Here is a 14,500-nt window from a genome sequence, read left to right as displayed (position 1 = left end):
CCTTGTGTGCTGATTCTCTGGTACAAAAGCCATTCATAGTTCCATTTTTTTAAGACTGCTGATCAGACCCTCTCTCCTATCCCATAACAACGTCACACACACAAGTGATATTCCAAAATCCGGGAGGAGCCTATGCAAACAGAGAAAAGAGGCCCCTATGGTAGGCTAGGATGACTGGTGTGGGTGTGGGTAGAGCACTTGATACTTCCTTTTTGTTCTTTCTATATCTCTTTTTTTCTCCTTTTTTGCCTCATTTTAGACAGATTAAGATTGAGTTTTTGTGGGGGGGTTGGGGGGTTGTCCTTTTCTAAATACTCTTTAGAGTACTCTTTAGATCAGAAGGTTATACATCCTATTTCTATAGCAGTTACCCTTAAAAGTTCACCATGTATTTAAATTAACAAAGTCTAAAGTTAATCAGCATCTAACCGCCCCCCCCTGCACTGCAAACAATACAAGGACCCTAAAAGATTAAATGGGATTACCTCCCCTTTGCCACTGTTGTCTAGTATTTTGGTTCCCTTCTGTTATCCCCAAAGTTAGACATTATTATTTTATACACACAGAATTTGTATAGATTTACTGTCATAGTGCCAGTTTCTCTGTTCAACTTTTCCTTTTTCATTGCTGATCTTCTCTCTGGAGTTACTTTTCTTCCTCTTCTTGAAGAATATCATTTAGAAGTTTCTTTTTTTTTTCTTTTTGAATTTTATTTTATTTTTTATACAGCAGGTTCTTATTAGTCATCCATTTTATACATATTAGTGTATACATGTCAATCCCAATCTCGCAATTCATCACACACACACACCCCACTTTTCCCCCTTGGTGTCCATACGTTTGTTCTCTACATCTGTGTCTCTATTTCTGCCCTGAAAACCGGTTCATCTGTGCCAATTTTCTAGGTTCCACATATATGCGTTAACATACAATATTTGTTTTTCTCTTTCTGACTTACTTCACTCTGTATGACAGTCTCTAGATCCATCCACGTCTCTACAAATGACCCAGTTTTGTTCCTTTTTATGGCTAATATTCCATTGTATATGTATACCACATCTTCTTTAATCCATTCGTCTGTCGATGGGCGTTTAGGTTGCTTCCATGACCTGGCTATTGTAAATAGTGCTGCAATGAACACTGGGGTGCATGTGTCTTTTTCAGTTATGGTTTTCTCTGGGTATATGCCCAGTAGTGGGATTGCTGGATCATATGGTAATTCTGTTTTTAGTTTTCTAAGGAACCTCCATACTGTTCTCCATAGTGGCTGTATCAATTTACATTCCCACCAACAGTGCAAGAGGGTTCCCTTTTCTCCACACCCTCTCTAGCATTTGTTGTTTGTAGATTTTCTGATGATGCCCATTCTAACCGGTGTGAGGTAATACCTCATTGTAGTTTTGATTTGCATTTCTCTAATAATTAGTGATGTTGAGCAGCTTTTCATGTGCTTTTTGGCCATCTGTATGTCTTCTTTGGAGAAATGTCTATTTAGGTCTCTGCCCATTTTTTGATTGCGTTGTTTGTTTTTTTAATATTGAGCTGCATGAGCCGTTTATATATTTTGGAGATTAATCCTTTGTCCGTTAATTCGTTTGCAAATATTTTCTCCCATTCTGAGGGTTGTCTTTTCGTCTTGTTTGTAGTTTCATTTGCTGTGCAAAAGCTTTTAAGTTTCATTAGGTCCCATTTGTTTATTTTTTGTTTTTATTTCCATTACTCTAGGAGATGTATCATAAAAGATCTTGCTGTGATTTATGTCAAAGAGTGTTCTTCCTATGTTTTCTTCTAAGAGTTTTATAGTGTCCAATCTTACATTTAGGTCTCTAATCCATTTTCAGTTTTTTTTTTTTTTCAGTTTACTTTTGTGTATGGTGTTAGGGAGTGTTTTAATTTCATTCTTTTACATGTAGCTGTCCAGTTTTCCCAGCACCACTTATTGAAGAGACTGTCTTTTCTCCATTGAATATCCTTGCCTCCTTTGTCATAGATTAGTTGACCATAGGTGCATGGGTTCATCTCTGGGCTTTCTATCCTGTTCCATTGATCTATATTTCTATTTTTGTGCCAGTACCATATTGTCTTGATTACTGTAGCTTTGTAGTATAGTCTGAAGTTAGGGAGTCTGATTACTCCAGCTCTGTTTTTTTCCCTCAAGACTGCTTTGGCTATTCGGGGTCTTCTGTGTCTCCATACAAATTTTAAGATTTTTTTTGTTCTAGTTCTGTAAAAAATGCCACTGGTAATTTGATAGGGATTGCATTGAATCTGTAGATTGCTTTGGGTAGTATAGTCATTTTCACAATATTGATTCTTCCAATCAAAGGACATGATATATCTCTCCATCTGTTTGTGTCATCTTTGATTTCTTTCATCAGTGTCTTATAGTTTTCTGAGTACAGGTTTTTTACCTCCTTAGGTAGGTTTATTCCTAGGTATTTTATTCTTTTTGTTGCAGTGGTGAATGGGATTGTTTCCTTAATTTCTCTTTCTGATGTTTCGTTGTTAATGTACAGGAACGCAAGAAATTTATGTGCATTAATTTTGTATCCTGCAACTTTACCAAATTCATTGATTAGCTCTAGTAGTTTTCTGGTGGCATCTTTAGGATTCTCTATGTACTGTATCATATCATCTGCAAACAGTGACAGTTTTACTTCTTCTTTTCCAATTTGCATTCTTTTTATTTCTTCTTCTTCTCTGATTGCCGTGCCTAGGACTTCCAAAACTATGTTGAATAATAGTGGCGAGAGTGGACATCCTTGTCACGTTCCTGATCTTAGAGGAAATGCTTTCAGTTTTTCACCATTGAGAATGATGTTTGCTGTGGGTTTGTCATATATGGCCTTTATTATGTTGAGGTAGGTTCCCTCTATGCCCACTTTCTGGAGAGTTTTTATCATAAATGGGTGTTGAATTTTGTCAAAAGCTTTTTCTGAATCTACTGAGATGATCATATGGTTTTTATTCTTCAATTTGTTAATATGGTGTATCACATTGATGGATTTGCATATGTTGAAGACTCCTTGCATCCCTGGGATAAATCCCACTTGATCATGGTGTATGATCATTTTAATGTGTTGTTGAATTCTGTTTGCAAGTATTTTGTTGAGGATTTTTGCATCTGTATTCATCAGTGATATTGGTCTGTAATTTTCTTTTTTTGTAATATCTTTGTCTGGTTTTGGTATCAGGGTGATGGTGGCCTCATAGAATGAGTTTGGGAGTGTTCCTTCCTCTGCAATTTTTTGGGAGAGTTTGAGAAGGATGGGTGTTAGCTCTTCTCTAAATGTTTGATAGAATTCACCTGTGAACCCATCTGGTCCTGGACTTTTGTTTGTTGGAAGATTTTTAATCACAGTTTCAATTTCATTACTTGTGATTGGTCTGTTCATATTTTCTATTTCTTCCTGGTTCAGTCTTGTAAGGTTATACCTTTCTAAGAATTTGTCCATTTCTTCCAGGTTGTCCATTTTATTGGCATAGAGTTGCTTGTAGTAGTCTCTTAAGATGCTTTGTATTTCTAAAGTGTCTGTTTTAACTTCTCCTTTTTCACTTCAATTTTATTGATTTGAGTCCTCTCCCTCTTTTTCTAGATGAGTCTCGCTAAAGGTTTATCAATTTTGTTTACCTTCTTAAAGAACCAGCTTTTAGTTTTGTTGATCTTTGCTATTGTTTTCTTGGTTTCTATTTCATTTATTTCTGCTCTGATCTTTATGATTTCTTTCCTTCTACTAACTTTGGTTTTGTTTGTTCTTTCTCTAGTTCCTTTAGATGTAAGGTTAGATTGTTTATTTGAGATTTTTCTTGTTTCTTGAGGTAGGCTTGTATTGCTATAAACTTCTCCTCTTAGAACTCCTTTTGCTGCATCCCATAGGTTTTGGATCATCGTGTTTTCGTTGTAATTTGTGTCTAGGTATTTTTTTATTTCCTCTGATTTCTTCAGTGATCTCTTGGTTATTTAGTAACGTATTGATTAGCCTCCATGTGTTTGTGCTTTTTACTTCTTTTTCCTTGTAATTGATTTCTAATCTCATAGCGTTGTGGTCAGAAAAGATGGTTGATATGATTTCAGTTTTCTTAAATTTACTGAGGCTTGATTTGTGACCCAAGATGTGATCTGTCCTGGAGAATGTTCTATGTGCACTTGAGAAGAAAGTGTAATCTGCTGTTTTTGGATGGAATGTCCTATAAATATCAATTAAATCTATCTGGTCTATTGTGTCATTTAAAGCTTCTGTTTCCTTATTAATTTTCTGTCTGGATGATCTGTCCATTGGTGTAAGTGAGCTGTTAAAGTCCCCCACTGTTACTGTGTTACTGTTGATTTCCTCTTTTTTTTTTTTTTTTTTTGATTTCCTCTTTTATAGCTGTTAGTTGCCTTATGTATTGAGGTGCTCCTATGTTGGGGGCATATATATTTATAATTGTTATATCTTCTGCTTGGATTGATCCCTTGATCATTATGTAGTGTCCTTCCTTGTCTCTTGTAACATTCTTTATTTTAAACTCTATTTTATCTGATATGAGTATTGCTACTCCAGCTTTCTTTTGGTTTCCATTTGCATGGAATATCTTTTTCCATCCCCTCACTTTCAGTCTGTATGTGTCCCTAGGTCTGAAGTGTGGGTCTCTTGTAGACAGCATATATATGGGTCTTGTTTTTCTATCCATTCAGCCAGTCTGTTTCTTTTGGTTGGAGCATTTAATCCATTCACATTTAAGGTAATATCAATATGTATGTTCCTATTACCATTTTCTGAATTCTTATGGGTTTGTTTTTGTAGGTCCTTTTCTTCTCTTGTGTTTCCCACTTAGAGAAGTTCCTTTAGCATTTGTTGTAGAGCTGGTTTGGTGGTGCTGAATTCTCTTAGCTTTTGCTTGTCTGTAAAGCTTTTGATTTCTCCATCGAATCTGAATGAGTTCCTTGCTGGGTAGAGTAACCTTGGATGTAGGTTCTTCCCTTTCATCACTTTAAATATATCGTGCCACTCCCTTCTGGCTTGTAGAGTTTCTGCTGAGAAATCAGCTGTTAATCTTACAGGAGTTGCCTTGTATGTTATTTGTCATTTTTCCCTTGTTGCTTTCAATAATTTTTCTTTGTCTTTAATTTTTGTCAATTTGATTACTATGTGTCTCGGCATGTTTCTCCTGGGGTTTAATCTGCCTGGGACTCTCTGCACTTCCTGGACTTGGGTGGCTATTTCCTTTCCCATGTTAGGGGAGTTTTCGACTATAATCTCTTCAAATATTTTCTTGGGTCCTTTCTTTCTCTCTTCTCCTTCTGGGACCCCTATAATGCGAATGTTGTTGCATTTAATGTTATCCCAGAAGTCTCTTAGGCTCTCTTCATTTCTTTTCATTCTTTTTTTCTTTATTCTGTTCTGTGGCAGTGAATTCCACCATTCTGTCTTCCAGATCACTTATCCATTCTTCTGCCTCAGTTATTCTGCTATTGATTCCTTCTAGTGTATTTTTCATTTCAGTTATTGTATTCATCTCTGTTTGTTCTTTAATTCTTCTAGGTCTTTGTTAAACATTTCTTTCATCTTCTCGATCTTTGCCTCCATTCTTTTTCTGAGGTCCTGAATCATCTTCACTATCATTATTCTGAATTCTTTTTCTGGAAGGTTGCCTATCTCCACTTCATTTAGTTGTTTTTCTGGGGTTTTATCTTGTTCCTTCATCTGGTACAAAGTCCTCTGCCTTTTCATTCTGTCTATATTTCTGTGAATGTGGTTTTTAGTTTCCTGTGGAATTGTAGTTCTTCTTGCTTCTACTGTCTGCCCTCTGGTGGATGAGGCTATCCTACAAGTTACTTTAGTGAAAGTCTTTTTTTTTTTTTTTTTTTTGCGGTACGTGGGCCTCTCACTGTTGTGGCCTCTCCCGCTGCGGAGCACAGGCTCCAGACAGACACGCAGGCTCAGCGGCCATGGCTCACAGGCCCAGCCGCTCCACGGCCTGTGGGATCTTCCCGGACCGGGGCACGAACCCGTGTCCCCTGCATCGGCAGGCGGACTCTCAACCACTGCGCCACCAGGAAAACCCTAGTGAAAGTCTTTTGATGATAAACATTCAGGTTTTGATTATCTGAAAATGTTTTTATTTAGAGCTTTGCTCTTGAAAGATACTTGGACTCAGTACTGAATTCTAGATTTTTATTTGACTGTGTTGGGTCTTCATTGCTGCACATGGGCTTTCTCTAGTTGCGGCGAGTGGGGGCTACTCTTTGTTGCAGTGCACGGGCCTCTCATTGCAGTGGCTTCTCTTTGTTGCGGAGCATGGGCTCTAGGCACGTGGGCTGCAGTAGTTGTGGTGCTTGGGCTTCAGTAGTTGTGGCACGTGGACTTCAGTAGTTGTGGCACACGGGCTCAGTAGCTGTGGCTCACGGGCTCTAGACCGCAGGCTCAGGAGTTGTGGCACGCAGGCTCAGTAGTTGTGGTGCACGGGCTTAGTTGCTCCGCGGCATGTGAAATCTTCCCAGACCAGGGCTTGAACCCGTGTCCCCTGCATTGGCAGGCGGATTCTTAACCCCTGCACCACCAGGAAGTCCCCCCTGTTCTAGATTGACAGTTATTTTTTCTTAGCCTTTTGCAAATATTGTCCCATTGATTGACTTCTTTTGTTCTGACGAGATTATTAATAGCCCTTTCTATATAGGTGATCTGTCTTTTCTCTCTGGTTGCTTTTAAAATCTTTTTTTAGGCATGTTGAAATTTTACCACAGTGTGTCTAGCTATAAATTTCTTTTTATTTATCCTGCTTGGTATATATTGTGCTACCTGTAATTGTGAGTACACATATTTCTATCAGTCTTGGAAATTTCCCAACCATAATCTCTTTAAACATTGCTTCTTCTATCATATTCTCCAGTCTCTCCATCGAAACTCTAATTAGGTATATGTTAGATTTCTTGTTCTGTCTTCTGTACCTTTTTAACCTGTCTTTCATATTTCCTTTCTCCTTCTCACTCCATGCTACATTCTGGATAATTTCTTAAGATACATCTTTTAGTTCATTAATTCATTTTCATCGTTGTCTAATCTGCTATTTAAACCATCTATTGAGTTTTTTACTTCAAAAATTAAATTTTTCATAAGGTTTTATTTGGTTCTTTCTCCAACGTGACTGACCATTTTTGATAGTCTCTTGTCCCTTGCTTAATTTTTTATTTCATCTTTTAGGTCTTTAAACATCTCACACATAATTATTTTATATATCATAACTGTCTTTTTTCATAACTATTATTTTTGATATCTGAGACCCATGGCGGTCTAAAACTGTTATTTATAGGTATTGTTTACTCATTTAACTTTTTGGTTAACTGTTTGTTAACTTATATTTTGGTACTTTTTTATTGTGAACTCATGTTACATTGAATGTAATCTTTTGGAATCCTGAGGGCCTCAAATAGGCATGTTTTCCTCCAGAGATGATTTGTGTTTGCCTCTGCAGGAATCAGGCATATTAATGACCTGTACCCCTTTGATTCCCTTTACTGAAGAGAGGATCCCCAGTTTAATGAGGGAACCTTAGGTTTGGCCTCCCCATCCTGCTGAAGGACCCAAAGTTTATTCTCCTAATACTGTGTTTGCCTTCAGGGCAGCTGTATTCTTCCTACTTGCTCACCTTCCATTTTTTCCTGCTCATGTTTTTTCGGTTTTAGCTTACTGACCTCTTTCTCTCTTGCTTTCTTTTTGTGGGGACGGGGGAGGGAGTAGGAAGCATTCCTAGTGGTTTCTTCAGTTGAACCCAGCAATACATTAAGAAGTATGTTCAAGTTGAATTTTAACAGGAGGGCCTTTAAGAATACTGAGAAATAGTACTGCTGGCAGTACTGCTGGCAGTAGCAGAAGTGGATGTCACACTTTGTCAACTTATCCCTAGCCATTAGTGCCATCATAGCTATGAGTGTACTTTAACCCAAGGATATTACCATAGATAGGGAATTTTTATCTGCCTGAGAGAAACTAAATGTTAGAAAAACTGGGGCCACTGTAATTCCCTCAGTGTACGAGCAGTAGGGTTGAATGAGGGTGGGTCTTTTCTGCAGTTGAGTCAGTGGAAATGCTAACTTGGAATTCTGGTGGGATGGGGGTGTTGAATTTTTACAGGGTGATGTTGTAGGTCTGGAGCGGAGCGGGGGAAAGACCGAGGTGATGGTGACTGAAGGTGTGACTACAGTTGCCTACACACTGGATGAGGGCCTTATTGAGTTTGGAACAGCTATTGATGACGGCAACTACACCAGGTGAGGGGCTAGACTGGTAACCAGCAAGGTGGTGGGAAATTCTGGTTCTGAGGACCTGGGATGAATAGTAAAACTGACCATGTCTAAAAAGAACATGGTGTCCTGGGAGGAGATTAGACAAAGAGGACAAACAATTGCCTGCCCCCCTCCTCTCCTGTCCCATCGCTAGTATTCCTCGGTGTCTTCCTGACCCTGGACTCATTCCTTGTGCTTTGCTTCCTTCCCTCTTCAGGGCAGCAGCCTTCTTGGAGACTCTGGAAATGACCCCAGAAACAGAGGCAATGTGGAAAACCTTGAGTAAGCTGTCACTGGAAGCAAGGCAGCTACACATTGCTGAGAGGTGAGTTGGGCTTTAGAACCAAGGTGCCAGGCAGCTAGGAGGGAGGGATGGCCATGCAGGTATCTTCCCCGTGGGCTGCTCCTCCCCAGTATTAAGGCAGCACTTCCCTTCCCATGCCAACAGATGTCATAGAACCCTTCTGTGGTACAGTTATTCCAAACATCCCCCCATCCTAGATTATGAGTATGTCTTTTATTTATTTTTTTCTAAATTTTTATTGGACTATAGTTGCTTTACAGTGTTGTGTTAGTTTCTTGCTGTACAGCAAAGTGAATCAGTCATATATATATATATGTATATATATATATATATATATATATATATATATATATATATATATACTCTTTTAGATTTCTTTCCCATTTTGGGTAACCACAGAACATTGAGTAGAGTTCCCTGTGCTATGCAGTAAGTTCTCATTAGTTATCTATTTTATACATAGTAGTGTATATATGTCAGTCCCAATCTCCCAGTTCATCCCACCCTTCCTTCCCCACTTGGTAATCATAAGTTTGTTCTCTACATCTGTGACTCTATTTCTGCTTTGCAAGTAATTTCATCTCTACCATTTTTTAGATTCCACATATAAGCAATATTGTACGATATTTGTTTTTCTGAGTTACTTCACATAAGGGTGTGTCTTTTATTGTTGTCATTCCCCAATCTTGTAACTAGGTGCCCCTTCAAAGTTTTTAATACTCATACCCTACAATCCACGTGTTGATCTGTATATTCCAGGTGTTGTATAGGAGTGTAATTTATAGGACAAACATGGGACTCCAGACTCTCTAATTTCAAATCTTGGCTCCATTTACCAGCTGTGTAACTTGAAAGAGGTTAACTTAACCTTCCCAAGCCTTGGTTTCTCCATTTGCTCTATGAAATGGGGATGATAACAGAATTTACCTTGCAGGATGGTAAAGAAAAATGGCAGTGGTAGTGGAGAGCAAATGAGAGGACCTGTGCGAAGAGCACAGGTTGGAAGTGCTCTTTAAAGGTCAGCTGCTGCTATTTTGCCGAGGAGTCATCCTTGGTCCCTTTTTTCCCATCCCCTCACAGCTAGACTCTCAGCAAGTCCTAGGGACACTGATCCAGGGTCTTCAAAACATATCCTGAAAATTAATGCACAGAAATCTCTTGCATTCCTATACACTAACAGTGAAAAATCGGAAAGAGAAATTAAGGAAACACTCCCATTTACCACTGCAACAAAAAGAATAAAATACCTAGGAATAAACCTACCTAAGGAGGCGAAAGACTTGCATGCAGAAAACTGTAAGACACTGATGAAAGAAATCAAAGAGTATACAAACAGATGGAGAGATGTACCATGTTCTTGAATTGGAAGAATCAACATTGTGAAAATGACTATACTACCCAGAGCAATCTACAGATTCAATATAATCCGTATCAAACTACCAATGGCATTTTTCACAGAGCTAGAACAAAAAAATTTACAGTTTGTATGGAAACACAAAAGACCCCAAATAGCCAAAGCAATCTTCAGAAAGAAAAATGGAGCTGGAGAAATCAGGCTCCCTGACCTCAGACTATACTACAAAGTTACAGTAATCAAGACAGTATGGTACTGGCACAAAAACAGAAATATAGATCAGTGGAACAGGATAGAAAGCCCAGAGATAAACCCACACACAAATGGTCACCTTATCTTTGACAAAGGAGGCAAGAATATACAGTGGAGAAAAGACAGTCTCTTCAATAAGTGGTGCTGGGAAAACTTCACAGCTGCATGTAAAAGAATGAAATCAGAACACTTCTAACACCATACACAAAAATAAACTCAAGATAGATTAAAGACCTAAATGTAAGGCCAGACACTATAAAACTCTTAGAGGAAAACTTAGGCAGAACACTCTATGACATAAATCACAGCAAGATCCTTTTTGACCCACCTCCTAGACAAATGGAAATAAAAACAAAAATAAACAAATGGGACCTAATGAAACTTAAAAGCTTTTGCACAGCAGAGGAAACCGTAAACAAGACAAAAAGACAACCCTCACAATGGGAGAAAATATTTGTGAACAAAGCAACTGACAAAGGATTAATCTCCAAAATTTACAAGCAGCTCATGCAGCTCAATATCAAAAAAGCAAACAACCCAATCCAAAAATGGTGGAAGTCCTAAGTAGACATTTCTCCAAGGAAGACATACAGATTGCCAACAAACAATGAAAAGATGCTGAACATCACTAATCATTAGAGAAATGCAAATCAAAACCACAATGAGGTATCACCTCACACCGGTCAGAATGGCTGTCATCAAAAAATCTAGAAACAATAAATGCTGGAGAAGGTGTGGAGAAAAGGGAACCCTCCTGCACTGTTGGTGGGAATCTAAATTGATACAGTCACTATGGAGAACAGTATGGAGGTTCCTTAAAAAAATAAAAATAGAACTACCCTATGACCCAGCAATCCCACTACTGGGCATATACCCTGAGAAAACCATAATTCAAAAAGAGTCATGTACCACAATGTTCATTGCAGCTCTATTTACAATAGCCAGGACATGGAAGCAACCTAAATGTCCATCAACAGATAAATGGATAAAGAAGATGTGGCACATATATACAATGGAATATTACTCCGCCATAAAAAGGAATGAAACTGAGTTACCTGTAATGAGGTGGATAGACATAGAGTCTGTCATACAGAGTGAAGTAAGGCGGAAAGAGAAAAACAAACACCATATGCTAACGCACATATTTGGAATGTAAAAAAAACAATACTGATGAACCTAGTGGCAGGGCAGGAATAAAGACGCAGAGAATGGACTTGAGGACCCAGGGGTGGGGGAAGGGGAAGCTGGGACAAAGTGAGAGAGTAGCATTGACATAGATACACCACTAAACGTAAAATGGATGGCTAGTGGGAAGCCACAGCATAGCACAGGGAGATCAGCTTGATGCTTTGTGACTACCTAGAGGGGTGGGATAGTGAGGGTGGGAGGGAGGCTCAAAAGGGAGGGGATATGGGGATATATGTATACATATAGCTGATTCACTTTGTTGTACAGAAAAAAGTAACAGAGCATTGTAAAGCAATTATACTCCAATAAAGATAAAAAGAAAATGCTAACAGATACAAGTATTTTGTACATGTGTACATGCATATATATATATACATGAACACAAAGTCAAATTCTATATGTTAAAAATAAAAAGTGATCCATGTGATTGTAAAAAACAAAAAAAAGGATCCTGAATCTCTTATTTGTTCAAGTCTACTGTGTCCACCCTGGAATAGACCACCACCATCTACATGCTGTGTTGCAAAGCCTCTTAATTAGTCTCACTGATACGGTTCTTATACCCCTATGATCCATTCACCCCATAGCAGCTGAGGTAATTTTTTAAAAACATAAATTAGATTGTATCATTTTCTTGCTCAGAACCTTCCAGTAACTTACTATTGTACTTTGTATAAAACCCAAACTCTTTACATGTCCTAAGGCCCCACAAGATTTGGCCTCTGCTTTCTTCTCATATCGGGTACTTGCCCATTAGTCTCCAGCCGCACTGGCATCCTTTTGTCCCTTTGAGCGTGCCAAGCTCACTCCTGCATTAGGGCCTTTACACTAGCTTTTCTCTCCGCCTGGAATAATTTTTCTCCATCTTGTCATGATTGGCTCTTTCTTGTATTAAGATCTCAGCTCAGCTCCCCAAACAGGTCTTCTCTGGCTACCAACTTAAGGAGTCCCCTTAGTTTTATTTTCCATTCTTTCAAATAATCTTTGTTTATTTGTTTACTAATTGTTTCCACTAGAAAGTAAGTTCCCTAAGAGCTGGGCCCTCATCTGTCTTATCCCTTTTGTGTCCCCAGTTGCAAGAACAGTTTCTGGCATATAATAGATGCTCAGTATATCTACTGAACCAATGAATTAATGATGATTCTATTATAATATTACTGTTATTGCTTCCATACTATAGGTGCTTTTCTGCTTTGGGCCATGTAGCAAAAGCTCGATTCCTACGTGAGACCAATGAGATTGCAGATCAAGTGTCTCGGGAATATGCAAGTATTCTCCTGATTCGTTCAGTCTTTCAAGCTGAGATTTCTCCTGGTACTCAGCCCCACGACTCTTAGCTTTCCAGCCATGGCTAACTTCCTCTACCCTGCCCCCCACACCTCTACCTTCAAGTCAGACCATTTTGGAATTGCTTGCCAAACCTCGAGCCTCTAAGCCCCATGAAGGTTTTCAGCTTCCTAAGCCTTTTAGCCTCCATGTCTCTCTGGCCACACAGACAGAATGGCTCCTGTGGCACCAGCAGAATAAGCAGAACCTCCTTTTTCCCCACAGGGTGGAGAAGGAACAGACTTTTATCAGGTCCGAGCACGTCTAGCCATGCTGGAGAAGAACTACAAGCTGGCCGAAATGATCTTCTTAGAACAGGTAACAGGAACAGAAGAACTGGATGGAAGAGGGGATCAGAGAGGGAAAAATAGAGAGGCAAACTCAGGAGGAATGAACACTGGTCAGCTGGGCTACCAAAGGTCTGGGGAGAACTTTCAGAAAGGTCTATACAGTTCATTTCACTCCTCCATAATTCCCTCCTCTGTGTTAGTTCTTACAATTACTTCTTTCTTTCATAAAAAGTCTGCTGTCTCCCCGTATGCTCTGGAGCCTGTCTCTGCAATTCTTGTGCGTGGAGGTAGATCCAGATTTTGTGAGGCCCAAAGCTTATACAGTTTGAGGAGCCCTCTTTAAGAAAAGTTGCTTTGGAAAAAAAATAATAATAAAAAGAAAAAAAAAGAAAAGTTGCTTTGGAAGGAACCTGTGCAAATAAGGTGCCCTGAAGCTTAAGTTTCTTTTAGTTTCATACTAAATTCACCTCTGCTTGTGTATATGTAAAGGATGAGGCTTTCAGTCCACACAGGCTGGCATCTTAGCTGGGCTGAGGAGAGCTTGCTGATTTCTGACTCTCGAATCTTCCTGGTGTCCCTCTTTCCGCTGCCCGGGTTCCCCTAGAACGCTGTTGAGGAGGCCATGGACATGTACCAGCAGCTACATCGTTGGGACGAATGTATCGCTGTGGCTGAGGCCAAGGTACCAGTTCCGTCTTCCCCACAGTTGTTCAGAACTCACTCCCACCAATATCAGAAACCTCCTCTTGTCAAGGAGACTGTAGGAACTGCAACAGGGCGGGGGCCGGGACCTGATATGGTGAGGAGTTAGGACATTGGTGACTGGGAGGGTTCCTGTTGTTACAGTGGGATTGGAGAAGCCTGGGAAGCAGCAGGGCAGGAGGGATGTGACTCCTGGTCTTCTCTGTTGCGTGTCCAGGGACACCCAGCCCTAGAGAAGCTGCGCCAGGGTTACTACCAGTGGCTGATGGACACACAGCAAGAGGAGCGAGCAGGCGAACTTCAGGAGAGCCAAGGGGACGGGCTAGCAGCCATCAGCCTCTACCTCAAAGCTGGGCTCCCCGCCAAAGCTGCTCGGCTGGTGCTGACCCGAGAGGAACTGCTGGCCACCACAGAGCTGGTAGAGCACATCACTGCCGCCCTTATCAAGAGCGAACTGTATGAAAGGGTATGGATGGCTTCCTACTCCTGTCCCTTACCCCCAGGGCTCAGTGCCCTTTTCCTACCCAGAGGGGTCTTGGAGCGCATAGCCCTCCCCCTCCCTGACTGGTGGCTGATTCGCCTCCTTTGGGGGCTGATACTTGACTTTTGTGTAGTAAGGGTATCTCTGTAGTAATATGGAATGTGTTAACAGGCAGGTGATCTCTTTGAGAAGATTCGAAATCCACAGCGGGCCCTGGAGTGCTACTGTAAAGGCAACGCATTCATGAAAGGTACTAGCCACCCACAGCCCATCCCTCAGTGTTGTGGACTGCGGCCCAAACAGTCCCCCACACGTGTTCTGTGCCTCTGCTCAGGCT

At 40.1% G+C, this 14,500-nt stretch overlaps 1 protein-coding gene across 2 annotated transcripts in view; it reads left to right on the top strand.

Moving 5' to 3' along the window:
- The window catches only part of IFT172 (intraflagellar transport 172), a gene marked incomplete at its 3' end in the record, with an annotated part of 41,869 nt that overhangs the window by 13,980 nt on the left and 13,389 nt on the right, over positions 1–14,500 (top strand). For both annotated transcript variants that reach the window (XM_082851413.1, XM_082851412.1), the window contains exons 17-23: positions 8,115–8,251; positions 8,484–8,591; positions 12,545–12,629; positions 12,916–13,008; positions 13,585–13,662; positions 13,900–14,148; positions 14,335–14,413. In XM_082851413.1, coding sequence (XP_082707539.1) covers positions 8,115–8,251; positions 8,484–8,591; positions 12,545–12,629; positions 12,916–13,008; positions 13,585–13,662; positions 13,900–14,148; positions 14,335–14,413 — 829 coding nt within the window. The remainder of the gene's footprint in view (positions 1–8,114; positions 8,252–8,483; positions 8,592–12,544; positions 12,630–12,915; positions 13,009–13,584; positions 13,663–13,899; positions 14,149–14,334; positions 14,414–14,500) is intronic.

The sequence above is a fragment of the Leucopleurus acutus genome (assembly GCF_964270905.1).
Source record: "Leucopleurus acutus genome assembly, chromosome: 12".
NCBI classification, from domain to species: Eukaryota; Metazoa; Chordata; class Mammalia; order Artiodactyla; family Delphinidae; genus Leucopleurus; species Leucopleurus acutus.
This window is presented reverse-complemented; position numbering and strand designations above follow the sequence as displayed.